At 58.1% G+C, this 17,298-nt stretch overlaps 1 protein-coding gene across 11 annotated transcripts in view; it reads right to left on the bottom strand.

The window, feature by feature from the left end:
• Positions 1-17,298, bottom strand: part of NFATC1 (nuclear factor of activated T cells 1) — a 103,767-nt gene that overhangs the window by 62,748 nt on the left and 23,721 nt on the right. For all 11 annotated transcript variants that reach the window (XM_081262654.1, XM_081262645.1, XM_081262650.1 and 8 more), the window contains one exon: positions 9,964-10,123. In XM_081262654.1, coding sequence (XP_081118780.1) covers positions 9,964-10,123 — 160 coding nt within the window. The remainder of the gene's footprint in view (positions 1-9,963; positions 10,124-17,298) is intronic.

The raw sequence follows: 17,298 nt of genomic DNA, 5'->3' as shown, positions 1-17,298 counted from the left end.
CTCATTTTAGGAGAGAGACGTGGCTTCTTCACAGGCCCTGCTGCATGGTTCTCCTGCCTCTGGCACACAGCGACATCTGTCAGAATCATGTTTGCAGAGCTGCCTGTCACAACAGTGGCCTCTCTGCTTCACCTAAACTAAACAAAACGAGCCATTCTGTCCCCAGGTGTGAGAGCCCTGAGTGTCCTGTGCCCGAGTGTCTGCTTTTAGCTCCTGTGCAAACCTCAGCACTTACACAGCGAGGTGACAGGGAAACAGGACACATTTATCCTGCCAAGCCTGGTGCCATCTGCAGTGAGGGGCGGCATGGAACCCACAAGGCAGCTAACTGATGGAAACTTAGCTGGACACGCTGGTGCGAGTCCTCCTCCCAGACCCCGCACAGTTGTGCTCAAGGGTTTAAAGGGAAACTGTGTATTTAAGATCCAGAGGTAATATTTGCACTTCCCAATACCCAGAAGGTGTGCAGGGAGGGAGAATCCAGCTCACAAACTCGCTTCCACTTTTTTTTTTGTGGTACTGGGAACCAAACCTGGGGGCTTGATTCACTATTTTTGACCCCAAACCCCCCACTGAACTAATTTAAGAGCTCCTCTGTGCTGTACTCACACTGTCCCAAATTAGGTTTAAGTGCCGACTCCTCATTATGCACAATGCAGACAGGACGCAGTTCTGCACCTGATGACAGCCTGGTCCTTCCATGCGCTCTGCTGGCCCTCTTCCAGGAACCGCAGCACACTGGGCTCCCTGCAGTGCCAGGGCCAGGCCCACCTGTCCTCGCACTGCATAGCCCACTGTGTGGGTGCTCTGTGGCCAGCTGAACAAGACCACCCAGACAAGTGATGCACCAAGGAACTGATCTCAGTGCTTCAGGTGCACGCAGGGCACACCTTGTGGGACCAAGACAGAACCAGAGAGGACCACCCAAGACTGGTCTGCCTCTGCAGCACCTTCCAGCCCTGTTCCCAGGAGGACTAACGGACAGCTCCACTTCACTGACAGAGACCCAAAGGGTGTCAACAGAGACCTGCACAGTCTGCACGCCTGCCTAAATTATCCAGAGCACCTGGCAGGTGACCCCAGGAATCCTCTGAGTCATCACTGTGAGATGTGGGGACCCAGCTCCGCTGCACAGTGCCAGGTGGGGGCTCAGATGTGGTAGTAATGGGCTCTCAGGGGTGAGACGGGTCTCATGCAGGATGGAGAAAGTGCCCTCTGCTTTCAGGGTGTTGCATGTGTATGTGTTTGCCCATGTGTACACATGTGCTAGGCAACTTACTTATGTGGGGGTGTGCATGTTCATACATGTGTGCACCATGTGTGTCACATGTGCATATGTGTGCAAGAGTGAATGTGCTTGTGGATGTGTGTTTGAGTGTGAGTGTGCTTGTGTGTGGCAGTGCGCATGCGTATGCAAGTGAGTGGATCGTGTGTCAGCGTATGTGGATGCAAATGAGTGGCTTGTGTGCGAGTGTGTGTGCAAGTGTACTGTGTGTGTCAGTGTGTGTGTGTTTGGAAACGGGTGCATTTGTTTTTGTGTGTAGAAGAACATGTGCGATGAGCCATGCTGAGTTCCCTGCATAAAGTAGTGCTGTTATTTCACCCAGAATTTATATGTGGTATGAACTCATGAGCACAGACAAACCGGGTCTGCTACAGTCACACGGATCAAGGGCTCGCAGGGGACACAAGTGGTGAGCCTGCAGGGACTGGCGGGCTCCGTGACACACAGCGGCAGGGAGGACATGCGCGCTCACGGGCCTTCAGAAGGAAGGCTGCTCCGACTCCGGGTCCCTCTGTAGGAAGCCTCTGCCTTTTGGAGGGGGTTGGAGACGGGATGAGCACCACCACAGTTGAAAGTCTGGCCACCCAGAGGCTGCCTGTGCTGGTGACGTCCACCAAGCCAGCGGAGGACTTCCTTCCTCCAGTCCAGTCCTCCCACCTGTGGGGGCTGAAGCCTCCCAGGGCCTCTAATAATGGACTATTCAGCTTATTCCGAGAGCTCTGGGGGCTGGGGTGCGGCTCAGTGGCAGAGAGCTTTTCCAGCATGTGTGAGACCCTCAGTTCACTCCCAGCACCTCACACAAAACTCTGCGTTTCATTTCATTCCATTCCACGGTGGAGCGAGCCTTAGACACACCTAACACACAGACAGGAAAGCCACAGGCCCTGATTGTGACCGCTCAGGGGGCCTGTGAGACTGCATCACCACTTCTGGGCCAGCCTCCCACCCACCATGTCCCCTCCCCCTGGCCTCCCAGATCTGGTGCAGTTTCTGACCTGAGGGTCACCCTGGTGCTCCTGAAGGAGCCCTGCTGCCCAGCTTCCAAACAGCAGGCCAGTGGTCCAGCCACCCTCCTGGAAATGCTGCTCCCTGGCCTCTCCAGGGACCTGCAGCTCCCCTCTGGCTTGGCCGCCCACACAGCTGCTTTGAATGCTGGGCCTCTTAGAGTTAAAGACCAGACCTGCTTTGTTCTCCGGTCCTGGCAGTCAGTCCCAGCACCAGCAGGGGACACCTGTCCCAGGGCATTGGTGTTCCGTGAGGCTGGGGGCAGGGAGCTGAAGAGCACAAGACCAGGGTCCTGACACCCACACACCCTTATCCTGTGGAGACCTCAGACCTCCACCAGATGCCGATCCCATGACCTGGCTTGGTGCTGCAAGCAAAGGCAGAACCCAGAGGAACAAAAGCTCATGAATCAAGATCAGAGAGTGCGAAGGTACGGGTCAGGGCAGGAGCACCACACCTGGTGATGGTCCCCGAGCTGCAGCCAGGAGATGCCTGGGAACCGGCCATCACGCCCTCCTCTACAAGGAAGGGCTGCGATCCCAGGAGGTCTAGTCTTGTTCACTGGCTCTGCACCTCGGGTTTCTCCAGAGACTGTCACTTTCCCAGCTCCTCAACCCCGATCTGTGGAAACACCACTCAGCCAGGGCCCCCCGGGAGGAGTGCTGGTGCCCCTCACCCAGCACTCTGGGGTCTTCCTGAGAAGGTACCCATCTGTACCTGTGCCTGAGCACCCAGGGGACCATGGCACAGGGCCGACTCCTGCCAGGGCTGAGGTGGAGAGGCTGAGGAGCGAAGGAAGAGCCACACCCTGGGCAAAGCTCAGCCAGGGCGCGTCCCTTCACGGCTCATCTCTCAGCCCCTCGCATTGACCAGGGGAACCTGAGCAAGGCTGGGAAGTTGTGCGGGCCTGAGGGTCCTGGGGCTCCGGGCAGGTGGAACCGTGGCTGGTCCACCCCACCTGGAAGCCTCCCTGGGGGCAGGGATGCAGGTCCCTGGGCTGGCCTACGTGTGGGCAGCCTCTTCCACCCACACCAGAGGCAACCAAGCTCCAGCTAGGGGCCAGCAGGCAGCCAGGCCTCCCGACGAACACAGACTCCTCTGCCTGCAGCACCCAGGACCCAGCAGGCACAGAAGCAGGAGGGAGCATCAGAAGGGAGGGACTGCGGGAGCCTTGGACTGAGGAAGGCTCTGCACTGAAGCTCTGCATCCACATCTCTAACTAACAACACGCAGAGAAGCCACTCTTCTGCTTAGCAAAGAGTGGTCCAGAGACAGAGCCCTCAGGGCCCATCAGGGAGGTCCACTGCAGGTTCTGGAAACCTCCCCAGGCCAGGAGCCAGTGGCCCCCGGCCTGCGGCGTGAGGACCTACCCTCCATGGGCAACAGGACCCACTCAGGGCTGCACAGCTCTTCTCCGAGGGGCACAGAAAGGAGTCCAAGAGCTGGCAGGGCAGGCCCGACAATGTGGGAAAGGGCCACCTGCTCCTCTACCCCTGAAAGATCCCCAGGCTCCAGAGTGACACCCGCCAGCTCCCTACACACAGGAACACCCGGGACAGAGCTGCTCCAGGGCGGCTGGCCCCATGTGGAGCGAGCCGTGAGGGATGCCCAGGCACTCGGGGAGGCCAACTCCTGGCCCCCAGGCCCTGAGCAGGGCCGTCACTGCAGAGCTGGTCTGCGTGCCTGCAGCAGGTGCCCTCCTCTCTCTTGGGACTGGACCCTCTGGGTCCTAATGGGGCACACTTTGGTGGGTTCACTGGCACAGAGGGGAGGGACTGGCAGCATGACAAGTGTCCGCAGTGTGAACAGAGGAAGCCCTCGGGGTCCCCAAGGATGGGAGGAGGGGCTAGGAACGAGGAGGGGAGGGACTGCAGGCACTTTGGCTCAGAAAGGACTCCCTGTGTTGGCACTGCCATGCCACCCAGGCTCTGTCACATCATGGGGACCTCGGCCCATGGTCTGCCCTCTCCCTGCCCACGAGGTGCTGCTGAGGAAGTCCAACAGCCAGTGAGGCAACTGTCTACCTCGGCGAGCCAGTTGCCATGTGCACTACGCAGAGAAAGGGCCTCCGTCCACACACAGGAGTCCAGGGTTCTCCCTTGGGGGGCAGATGCTGATGATGAGCCCATTTGGCCAAGCCTGGCACAGGCCACAGGGTGCTGGCCATGTCCAGCAACCCCTGGCAGCCTGGCCAGGGCCAGGCAGGAAGCAGCCACAAAACAGGTTCAGAAGAACGCCCCCTGCAGGCCATGCAAGACAGCCCTCTCCACAACACAGCTTGGCGCCCACAGGACAGACTCTTCACGCCTAACAGCTGTCCACGGCAGACGGTGCCCCTGAGGCTGCCAGAGGTTCTCGGAGGAACCCTTGCAAGAGCCCCTGCAGGGTGGCCCAGGGAGGCCACAGTTCCACATGGAAGAAGCCTGCACATGGCACAAGAGAGGGCCAGCTGAGGACATCCCTGCTGTCCCCTTCACTCAGATGCTGATTCTCATCTGGGCCCAGAGAAGCTGCGCATCCCACTGACACCAAGCAGGGCCTGCACCCACACCTCCACCCAGAAACCACCTGAGAGGGTCCTGCCCTCAGAGAAGACTCAGGAAAACCACCCACAGTGCGTGAACGCTTCAGGGTCAAGGAAAGTCATTAGCTCAGGCCGGGCTCATTCTCAACTCTCTTGGTGCTCCAGAGTTGGAGGTTTGGCTGAGGACTCGGACTGGGGACCCATGCTCTGGACGGGGCTCCGTGCCCAGCTCTGCGTGGACTCTGCTTCGAGGCAGGTTCTGGCAGTGAGGACCTCAGCTCAGCTCCACATCCCCTCTGGGGCCAGGTGTGTCTGGAAGCCATGCTGGGAGTCCTCTGGACCACCTGCCTTCCCAGGCGTCACTGCTGCCCATGGTGATGGCATGCACTTAGTGAGAGCTGCCACTGGACCGTCCCTGGCACCTGGTGCACTGCTGTGGGACACTGTGGCTTTGCTCCTGGGAGGAGCATGACAGGGAACATGCACTCGGGGGTGACCAGGGCCCTCCTCACAGCACTTTTGGGTATCTGTCCGTATCCATGGGTACGATCCAACACTGGTACTGAGCAGTGTGGGCAGAGGGGACCAAAGCACCTCTAAGAACCCTTGACTTTGTGCCCGTGGGGAGCGGGAGGGTGCTACACTCACCCTGAACCTCCTGAAAGAGGAGAGGCCGTCCAGGGGCTGAGCCCAGTCCACAGAACCAACCCACTTGCTGGGCAGGCCGCAGGCTTGCCCACAGCAGAGTGAGGCTGCGTCTTCCTGTCCACAGGGCACCTCAGCTGGGGAGCCCCCAGGCTGGGCTGGAGCAGACCAAGGCCACTGGCTCCCGGCATGCACTCTCCCTGGGCCCTGGTGAAGCCCTGGCTCACTAGTCCTGTGTGGCGCACAGACACCTGAGAGAAGCAGAGCAAGGCTCAGGTAGAAGAGGCCCGTGGCCACTGACCAACAGGGAGTGCTCGGGAGCCTGCTCCTGCGATGCTGGCCTTCTGATGCTCTGGCCTAGGGAAAGGCGCTGCCTGCAGTGCCCAGTGACTGAGAGTCACCCGACTCAGACGCCAAAGTTACCGATCCAAGAACAAGGGCACCTTCTGGGGGGCCTCATCCCTTGATTGTCTGCTGCTGGGTTTCTTGTATGGCAGGGAAAGTGTCTGCCCTGGGCCTATGGGGGCAAAATTGGCCTTAAAACCAAGAAGCCTGAGGAAATTTCCCAGGACCCCTCTGCCTGGTCCCCGACACCTTGCCCAACGCCCAGCGCTCCCCGATCCTCAGCACCCCATCCTGCTGTGCATACCCCGAGTGCACACCTCACACCCACAGATGAGAACTCCCAGGGTCTCTGCCCGCAACCCTGCCCTAGCCTTGCCTGCTGCTGATATTTTTGTTTTGTTGGTGCTGGGGATTGATCCCAGGGTGTTCTACCACTGAGCTGCACCCAGCCCTTTTTATTTTTTATTTTGAGACAGGGTCTTGCTAAGTGGCCCAGGCTGGTCTGCACCTTGTGGTCCTCCTGCCTCAGCCTCTAGAGGCACTGGGATCACAGGCAGGAACTGCTGTGCCCCGCTCTGTGGCTGATTCAAACCCTCAGGGGCCAGGCAGGAGCTATGGGCCACTGTTCACCGAGGAGCTATAAACTATAAACCCAAATGCCAGGTCCTGGGTGCTTGGCACTTGAGTGGTTAATTATTCAGGCACAGCAGCCTCCAGTGCAGGCCAGATGCTATCAGCAAGCTATTCTGGTGATTGGTAAACGGAGCTGGATTCTGTGGGTCCAGGTCAGTGGACTCCCTCCAGGCAGAGCTCTACCTGCCTGCGGGGCAGAGCCTTGCTGAGGCCCCAGACCTCCACAGGCCTCCAGGACGTGCTCCCTAGGACGCTACCTCAGGAGAGCTGGGGTTCCTCAGCTCCTCTCACTGCAGCCGGGACAGACAAGGAGAACTGACCACCAGAGGCTAGCCCAAGACAGGCGGTCCCTCAGGTTCGTCCAGAGTCCCAGACAGCCCTTTTGGATGGCCTGAACCAGGCGTCTTCTTTGTGGAGGAAAAGGCCTGTTGAAGGTGCAGGCGAGCCCACAGCCCTCCCTCTTGGGCTTCAGCGCCGTGGCAGAGGCAGGACCCACCTGTGCTCTGGAGGCAGCTCTGCAGCCTGCTCACAGCCCTTGCCCAGGGCCAGGCAGACCCAGGGCCTCTCCTCCCACAGCCAGTGGCTGCTAGATGGCTACAAGGACATGTCCATGGGAGGACAGGAGTGATGCAGTCCCTGGCGAAGGGCTCAACCCTGTGAGCATGGCACAGTCCCACAGGAAGGCCCCTAGACTAAGAGAAGGGGTCCTGCCCTCGCACGCACCAGGGCTCAGTGGGACTCCGTAGCCTTGAGGAACCTCGGGTGAGGCCAGGTGCAGTGCCCTGCCCTATCTGAAGCACTGCCACCTCTGGCCCCACCGGATGGGGCTGAGCATCTGGCCTCCTGCAGTAGGGAGAGGATGCTGGGGTGAGCCACGTCCACACCTGCCCTGGCACCAGAGACAGGGTCCCCCTCTGCTCTTCTCCTGTCTTCCTCTCGGGCTCTGCCGGGGGTTTGCATTCTGCAATCATTGGCTTTGGTTTTTATGGACAGATTTTTTAAAACATAAAGAAAGAAAAATTGGAGTATACACAGAAGGGAGCAGAATTTTTAATATGCAAAGGTGCCCATGTGTATGGTGGATCTGAATGGTCACAGCAGCAGAGGTGACCGCTGACCACGTGCTGTGCCCCAACACGGGATCTGTGGCCACAATGCTTCGTACCTAGCTCTGAGAGCAAGAGGAGGCTGAGGGTCAGGGCTGAAGTGCTGAGGGATGTGCCAAAACAACTCAACAGTACAGAAGGGAACTGTGGTTACGGAGCGTTCATGGCAACAGAGAGTTTTCTATTTTAGTATGTTTTGTAATTATGTACAAACTCTATTTTTACCCAATTTGTGGTCCACCAACCAAGAAAGAAAATAAAGCCCCCAACCCCCATCTCTTGCTGCTTGCCCCATGCCCGCACAGATGTGGGTTCACTCTGCATGGGCACACAGAAAGCTCTCCCAGCACCGATTTGTCACCAGGAGAAATGCCAACAGACCTGGCATTTCCTTTTCTTCAGGATGCAGGGGCTGGGGGACCAAGTGCTGAAACACCACCAGCCTGCCCTGATTTGCCGCTGTCCACCAACATGTACAATTAGTTTTAGATAATTGTGCGGATTCACTTTAAAGACACTCTAAATGACCGTTTCGATTTCACAATCCTCCCAAACGTCTCAGTGGCTCAACACTGTCCGTGACGGTAGCCGCTGCCTGGGTGCTGGCGGTAGCATGGTGTGCGGTGCAGCCAGGCACCTCTAGAGCCCTTAGCAGACATGGGAAGGGGTCCGTGAGCTCTCCACCCCACCCACATTCCATCCTCCAAGGAACAGCGTCAGGACCACCACCATCAACCGCCGTGAACAGCTCTGACCTGACACTCTGCCTTCACACTGGGCTCAGGCTCACGTCCCCCAGCTCCGTGGCCACTGCCCCCTCAGCTCTCGGCCAGTGCCCCTCACTGATATGATTTAGAACAAATGGGGGTGCTCAGCCATTGTTTCTCCACTGCTGGTCTCCATGCCTCCTCCTCTAACAGACTCATTTCCTCTCCTTTTAAATATCTTTCCCATTCAGCAATAATGCACTTTCATTCAGTGAAAACGTAGCCAGACAGGGAGGTAAATGCCTGTCGTTATTTAGCACAACTGAACACGCGCATTATCTGACCTGCTTCCACCTGAGAAGGTGGAGGCTTAAAATGTCAGCCGGCTGCTGTGTGCTGATGTCTCCTGCATTTTCTCACGTCAAGCAGCTAACAGAGTGGGTATTAATTGGCGTCAAGCACACGGGCCACAAATATCACCTCAACACCATCTGTGAGCACGGCTAAAGTGCTTTGCTTCTGCGCCTCGCCTGCTAATTCCAGGCGGTTGATTGCCGCGTTGGCAAACAGCCATTTGTCTCCACGTGCTCCTGCCCTCGCAGGCTTTTTATTTACCTAAATGGAATAAAATAGAAATACAGGGTGCCTACCGAGCTCCCCCTGTGGCTTGCATCATTCCCCAAATCATAGGGAATTTGTGATGCTTTGTGATGTTGGGGCACTGGAGAAAAAGGCTCTCCAAGGCTCCGTGTGGCTGGAGCCCGTGAGATGTCCTGGACGGCAGCAGCAGCACCCTGAGAGCTGAGCCTCTGAGCACACAGGCACAGCTGGGGGGGTGCTGGCCCCTCCACAGCCACCAGGATGCAATCAATGTCCAGCAGAGGAGAGACTAACTTGGGTCTCACACTGTCCCTCTTGGCCACCACATGCCTCCCTGGCTGTCACTGCTGGACACTCTAAGTCTGTGGCAACTGGATGCTTCCTTTGCCAAGATGTTAATCAGGCAAGGAAGTGCCACCAGAGCCACACAGGGAGAGCCTGGCCCTGCAGGGACCCTGCTACAGGTTGTCCCCTCGCCAGCTCCCTCAGATGTGGCCCAGCAGCGGGTGAGAACAGTCTCCCTGGGTCCAGGGCCAGCAGCCCAGCACCTGCATCGCCAACAAAAAGCCAGGTAGGAGGTGACAGGCACTTCTGCAGAATCCTGCTGCAGGGCCAAGGCCTTCAGCAAGGAGAGAGCAGAGCCATGAAAGTCACCACCCCCCTGTGTCCAAGCGCATGCAGATGTCTGCTGGGCACGCTGTCAAGCAGCCCCCTGTGCGGCTGGGCACGCTTGGAGCACAGGGGCTTGGCCCGGGTCTCCCCTCCTCAAGGCAGCACAGGTTCTCCTCCCCAGCCGCTGTGCTGGGCGCCAGCCACAGGCATGGCACAGTCAGCCTGCCATCAGGAGGGCTGGGCCGGGAGGTGGGGGAGGTAGGTGCACTTCGACTTTCAGTATTTCATTTACAAGGGGCTTATTGGGACACAAGGCCACATAAGTCAAGGGCATCTACACTGAGGAGACAATGGGACTTCTCCACTTACTATACGTGAAATTCAGCAGAACTGGTTGGGAGGCCATCGTTTTCTAAAACCCGAGGGGGAAAAGCTGGGTGAGCAGCTGTCCCAAGGCTGCCCAGTGGATGCAGGAGCACCAAAGCCCGCACCGAGCCATACCTGTACAATGGGGTGTCCTCCGGCCGATGCCTTCACGGCCCCCCGGCTGCCTTCCGTCTCATAGTGAGCTCTGTGGTGGGACTTGGGCTGCACCTCAATCCGCAGCTCATACGGGCCCGAGTGGGATGGCAGCTGCCAGTCAAGGGCAGGCAGAGATGGGCTGAAAAGGAGCAGAGGCGGTTGGTTACCACACAGGGAACCCAGTCAGTGTCCCTCACCACCACCAGCCAGAGCTGTTTGACACTCCTGATAACAGAGGGTCCTGCTCACTGAGAGCCTGGAGACCAGAGAGGCACCAGCCTGGCACATGAGGACACACAGCCGAGGTGAAGCTCCCTAGCCTCTCTGGGGCCCCAGGGCACTTCCTGGGGACCACCACCTCACAGATGACTGCCAGCAGACCCAGGATGGGGACAGATGGCCCTGCCCGCGGCACCCTCCCTGCTCCTGCCTGGTGCTGCCCTGTGTGCTGTGCCATGCCTTGGAAGTTCAGGAAGGAACACTGTGTTTGTCACCATGTGGGCACAGCCTGGGCCACCACGACAGGAATGTGACCCTGAAATGCAGGGCAACAGGCACACTGAGCATCTGTAGCCCAGACAGAAACACCACCCACCACCTGAGCCAGGGCTGCGATGGCCTCTGAGGCTTCAGGGGACCTCGACAGCAGTCAGGGCACCACCCTGACGCGGGAAGTACTGTGATGCCTTCAGCAGCTTGTGGCCAGGCTGGCGGCTGTTTCCTGTGTGGGGTGATCACGTCATGTGCCTCATTTCCGCCGATTCCAGCAGGCTGCTGGGTGGAAGGAAGAGTGGCTCAGCAGAGCTCGGCCAGGAGCGGAGCAGGCCTCCTGCGAAAGGTGGCTCCCTGGTCCGTGGGGAGCTCAGGGCAGAGCACCTGCTGCTGGGGAGGGGGCGGCTCTGGCCAGTGGAGAGGCCCACAGATTCTTAGTGCAGGAGGATTCGCTGGCGATCACCCCTGCATCCTGAGCAACACACGGCACAGTGCTGGGCACCCAGCATGCAAAGGGTGCGCTGCCCACAGGGTACCCCTCAGCCCCGGGTCCAGGGCACCAGCTCTACTTGTGTCAAATACACATGCTCCAGCAAGCTTTGATCTAAAAAGAAAGACTACCTGTGGCTACAGAAAGCCAAGATATTCTCAGGGAAAAGAAATGGGCTACACCCACCTCCCAGGAAAGTAAAACAAGAGAGAGAGGGTGACAGACACAGAGGAAGGACAGACAGACACACACACACACACATGGGGGGGGGGGGTAGGCAGGAGGGAGAGGGGTGCACCAGGCTGCCCTGGGAAAGGCCGGGGCTTCCTAAAGGTGAAGGCTTCTGGACCCTCCCCGACTCCGACGTGAGCAGGGCTCTGTGAGCAGATGTACACCGCCGTGTGTGAACAGCTCACAGTCAGGGGCTTACAAAATCAATACTGTACTATAGACAATTAAGGTTGTTGGTTTGGTTGGAAATTTTCAGCATGAATTTGGCAGCTCACCAAAAACAAAACAAAACAAAAACAAACAAAAAAAAAATGCAAACCTGCACCTTGGTTCAGAGATGAGCCCTGAGACTGCAGAGAAGAGAGGTGGGCAGCCACCCATCTGCTGCCCTCTCAGGGTCTAACCGTGCCCAGCTCTGTACCACCAGAATGCTGACCAGCATGGTCAGCACTGCTGAAGGCCTGAGCTCAGGACGGATCCAAACGGCAAACTTCAAACTCGCCTTAGACTTAATTTGTCTTTTAAAAAGTCTCAGGGAACACTGAGCAGGGGCCGAGGCCCACTGGGTCCATGCTGAGGGAAACATCTGAGGCCACCACCCACAGGCACATAAGGCGACTTGTCACACTGTCATCTGAGCCACTACTGCAGCTGGGGGAGATCCGTATCTCTACAAGAGAGATGCCTCTATTTTCACTAAACAGCACATGCCACGGTGTAACTGGCTTTTCTTTCGAAAGATCACTTGGTGAGCATTTTGGCATTTTGATGAAAAACAGAATCATTACGTGAAGGTGACTTACAAGCTCTCAGTAACACTCATTATTTACAATAATGGTCAGTGCTCTATTGTTGAACCTTGGGTTGTTCCCAGTGATATGAATATCTGCATAATTAAATCAGGGAGCCCCTCTGAGCCCAAGGCTCCTGACGCAGCCCCGCCCCCCTGCAAGTGGGCACCACAGGGGTCCCGGGGGCTTGACTCTCTGCCAACACTATGCCCCAGAAGGGGCCTCCTGTGCTGCTGTCCACCTCTTCTTACTACACTTAAACACTTGCAAAACTGAAAACCACATGTGGTGCATGAATAACAGATGTAAGTAAGATAAATATGTCTGATTCACAAGTAATAAAAGTCCTGGAAATACCTGGACCTACTCAAGATGCCACTTCCCACAGGCTGAAGCCTGGTCTCCCCCCAACAGAGGGGCTGACTGTCCAGAGGCAGTGGACAGGCCACTTGAGGTAGCAGCCACTGTCACCAGGTGTGACAAGTATCTGTTACCTTTCTCTGGCCTCCTCAGAAGGTCACTTATAAAGCACAATCTCGTGACTACATAGACTGGATGTGGGCCTCATAAACTCATGCCATCGTCGGACCTCATGAGACACGACACAGTAATGAAACACATGTAGATCTAAAAGCGAACATTCTTTGCAAGCAAGTTTTCCTCAATTCTGAGTTCTGAAGGCCTCGGGCTGGCAAAACAGTGTGGCTCCCAGCTTTCCTGTGCCCAGGGACCAGGAGGGATCCGGGCTGTCGGGACGAGGGCGGGCTGCCGAGCCAGCTCCCGAGAACGGAGTCTCACCGAGGGATGTCTAAACACAGGGTTCACAGGGCAGGGGCCATGCCTCGGGGTCCACACCAGAGAGCACAGGGGCCTCACACCCTTTCCCACCCACTCTGGGCGCACTGCTGGCTGCCCCTGAGCTCCTGGCACCGTGGCCAGGAAGCTCCCCACAGGCCTCCGCCAGCCCCGCCAGCATCAGGCTCCGAGAGGCACAGGGAGTCACTGTGGGTGGGGCCCAGCTCTCCCCCTGCCCTCATGCCAAGCTCATGCCGGCACAGAAGGGCTCTGGTGCCTAGTCTTGTGGAGGAAGCCCCACCGTGTCCCTGCTCTCTACGCGTCACTCCGGTCCTTCCACCGGCATGGAAGGGCTGGGACCCAGGAGCAGGGGGAAACAGGGACTGCTGCCCCAGAATTCAAGGTCATCTCCAGGACGTCGTGCCACTACCCAGGGCATCTGAGTCCGTACTCACCTCGCCCACTCTGGCCTAGCCGCCAAGCCTCTGGAGAGGGGCCACTCCCCTTCCAGAGTGGGGTGGCCCACCCACCGGCCACACAGCACAGGGCTCCAGTTTCTGCACCAGTGCCGTGGCCCACCACCCCCTGGTCCAAAACAGGTCATTCAGACCTTTCATCAGGACAGACTGTGAGGCTAGACTCAGACAGGCAGTCAGGGTAGAGAGGCAGATCACGTCAGGTGATCCCGGAGGCCAATCGGAGTGAGTCTGGGAAGTTGGAGACTGTCCCCTGAGGGATCGACAACCTGCCCCTGCTCCAACCTGTTGCCAAGGTGACCTGTCCCAGGAATTCCCCCTCCCTCCAGGGAGCTGTAAGGTGGTGACTGTGTCCCTGTCTACTCCACCTGCCCGTTCCCTGCAGCCCACCAGTTCCCACCTTGGGCCACACCAAGCATTCCCGGGCCTTGTCACGTGAGCAGGAAGGAGAAAGATTGGGGGGAGGTGGGAGAACAAAGGAACCCTAGGACAGAACACCTCACCTAAAAAGGGCAGAACACCAGCTATGGCCCCTTCTCGCTCGCTGGAGAAATTTATGTGGCCCCTTTTTAAATAAGCCCTGCTTCATATGCTGACCTCTGCGTGCTTTTCTGATGTTCAGACTTCAACATGGAGAAGCAGTATCAGCGGAACCACAAAGATGGGACGTCTGCCCCCACAGACATGTTCATGCCGCTCTGCCCAACACAGACCCAGAACCCGAGGAGCTCCCAGGCAGCACCCATTTAAAGGAGAAGCAGGGAAGACAGGGACCAAGAGCCAACCCAGACAGAGGCCATCGGCCAAGTCCAGCAGGGAGAAGAGCAGTGGAGAACAGAGCGCACAGCACGCAACCCAACGACTGTGGAAAGCGGCCCCTCGCCCCAGTCCCAGCGACTGCTGACCAGATGGGGAGACCCCAACTCTGCCCAATGAAACGAAGACTCGTTGCTCTAGCAGTCGCTCTGAGAGGTCAAGAGGCGTGTTAGCTTCTGAGATGAGTTCCTGCCTCTGAGAGAGACTCACTGCCAAGCCTGCCGAGAGCCGCAGGATGCCTTGGAGCAGCCAGGCTGGGCAGCGACTGGCCTTTGAACGCGTTTAGAGCGTCCACTGGGAAGTGGCAGCCCGAGAGTCCTCAGGAAGGACTTGGAGGACAGGGCTAAGTGACCTGGGTGGTGGTCCTCAGGAGGAGGAGGCTCTGCCTTCCTTTACGATTGTGTTTTTAAAATGCTCCACAGCAAAGGGTCTGATTTGTATAATCAAGATAACTTTACAAGTCCCAAGCTCTAAGCTCTAGGACATGCGGCCCTGGGTCTGGGGCCTGAGCTCCTAGCAGCTGCCCTCCCAACCCAGAGCTGCAGCTCTGCACCCTGCAGGGGAGACAAGACTCCAGGGAGACACCAGTGGGGAAATGGAGAAGCAGGGCCAGCCTGGCCCTCCTGCCATCAGGGTGGGCTCAGGGCAGAGGGGCTCGTCCACCTGCCTCCGCCTCTTGCCTCCCATCATGGCAGCTGTGCAGGCTGACCCTCACCCACTGCTCCCAGAACCCAGGGCCCAAGGATGATGACCAGGACACCAGGGGCTCTGTTATGTCCCTGGATTCCACTCTGCATTGGGAGTGGCAGTGAGGCCAGAGGCTGGCACAGAGACTAGCAGGGGGCGGTCTCTGTCCCCGAGAGGGGGTGTTCCCCTGGCTCAGGAGTGTAAATGAAGTCAAAGCCACAAATCAGAACTTGCAGAACACAGGCAGCAGGTGTCTGTGGGGAAACTTTTGTTCTAAATGACAGATTCAGGGTTTCAGGGAATTGGCTGCATTCTGTGGTCCCACCAACTGGGGCCTGCAGAACTTCCAAGAGGCAGATTCTTTTAGCAGTTTGGAAAATCCCTTTTCTTCTTGCTCTATGCCCCCACCTCTCCTGAATGCACTAGGGTGCCCCAGGGGCTCCACACTGCAGCTGTGGCCAGTCAAGGAGCCCCATCTCACCTGCTGCCCTGCACCTGGGCCCGATGGAGAGTAGGGCAGAGGCCAGGCTGAGCCTCCAGGGCCCCAGGCCTACCTGGGCCCCTTGTGGACAGCTCCTGGGGTGGGGTGGGGTGTTTCCTCCACTCACAGCCAGAGCCCACCAACATCAGTCCACCTGCTGCCGAAGCAGCTGGAGACAGGGCGCCTACGGCTCCCAAGCCTTGCTCTGCTCCAGGGAGGGAAGGTGGACTCAGGAAGGAACTCATCTTAGGCCTTCACGGTTCCAAAGAATGGATACCACACTCATATGCTCAGTCCCCCTCCATCTGCTAAAGGAACCAGGCTCTCAGACCAAGGAGGCCCTGCCTGTCTCAGTGCCAGTCCTCGGGCTGCAGATCACCTGCAGAGAAAAGGACAGATGGACAGATGGGTGAATGGGCGGACAGAGAGAGGAGCAACTCCCCCTCCGTGGGCCTCTGCATGCCGCGCCTTGCTCAGGCCCCGTCTCCTCTCAGCAGTTTCAGGGAATATGTTGTTAAAACCACAGGCCTCTTAAGGAAAACAAAAAATAAAGCAGATGAAAACAAAGAACAAGAAATTTAGCATCATAGGAGCAAATGCAGAAGGGGCACAGGCAGACACGCCAGCGCCTGGACCTCTGGCTGATGCAGGAACAGCTGCCGGTCAAGCTCCTGAAGGCCACTCACTTGTTCAGAGGGCACAGGCCTCCAGAGGAACTGGGTGTCTGCTAACAGTGAAGGCCAAGTTTAGAACAGCATCTCTGCTTGAGATGTGACCCTGAGCAGCAGCAGAGGCAGTGCCCCAGCCACTGTGGGAACACACTGCCACCCAGATGGAGAGCCTGGAGACGGCTGCTGTTCCGGCTGCGGCCGACACAGAGGACTGACAGCTGGATTCAGAGCCGCCTTCCCCGCTCTGGCAAAAGAGGCTCCAGGAGCCGGCAGAGGCAGCTCCTCCAGGAGCCGGCACGGACCCCCAGGCAGAGGGGTCCGTGCAGAGCCCATGGCAGGGGACAGCTCCTGCGTGGTGACATTGCCAAGAGGAGCCATCAGCCCGGCTCCTTTTCATGGTTCTGGCTGAAAATAAGAATGATGCCACTTCCTATCCCCTCTCATTCTGGCCTCTGTGTGCCACCATGCCAGCCCCCCGGCACCCCAGGTGTGAGCAGGACCCTACCTCCCAGGTGACAAGCTCCAAGCATAGCCGGGTGCCAGGCCTCAAGCCGGGCATTGCCCACAAGACCATACCATGCCCAACCAGAGCGCTTCTAGGGGCCTCGGAGCTTCGCTTCTCCCCTGTATGTGACTTGTTCAGGGCTGCAGTCCCCTCCCTTGCAGAGGGCACTGGCCCTGCACACGGCCCCACAGTGGGCTCCTGCACCATGGAGCAGGGCCTCCTGGGCCTACGATGCTACTGGCTGCCTGGGGCTCCTGGGCCCTCAGAGCTCGGCTTCAGGGTCATCACTATAGCCACTGCCCACTGACGGCCCCGGGGCTCTGGAAACCGCCGCACTTCCTGCGTGGAAATGACATAGGTCACAAAGGCATTTCCACGTGACTCAAGGTCTGCCCCAACCTCATCCTGGTGATTGGGGTGAATCGTCTTGCTCTGGAAGCAGCAGAGGAGCAGAGGTGGACGTCCACCTCTGAAACGCCTTGAACAAGCAGTGGAAAGGAGCCCGGCCACTCCTAAAGTCTCCAGGCCCACACTGTGACACCACTGCCTCCCAGGAATGCATGTGTGATGTCACGTCCCAGGGAGGGACAAACAGGCCCCTCCAACAGAACTGGAACCCCACACCTGCAGAGCCAAACTGGGTCGGACCTGCAGGTCCCTGTGGTGTCTTATATGGGGCAAAAATCAGAGACGGTGCGGGGCCAAGGGCCTTCCTCTCTCTCCCCACACGTCCCCTCCTGGGAAACAGCATGTCACAGCTCCAGGTGGGATGGGAATCCAAAAGGCAAGGCAGGGCAAGCAGCTATGCTCTGGAGTCTAGAGGAAGCACCTACATCCAAACGCAGCTCCAGCCACTCTCTCAACACCAACACCACTGTG

The sequence above is a fragment of the Spermophilus citellus genome (genome assembly GCF_964194105.1).
Source record: "Spermophilus citellus genome assembly, chromosome: 12".
Taxonomy (NCBI): domain Eukaryota; kingdom Metazoa; phylum Chordata; class Mammalia; order Rodentia; family Sciuridae; genus Spermophilus; species Spermophilus citellus.
This window is presented reverse-complemented; position numbering and strand designations above follow the sequence as displayed.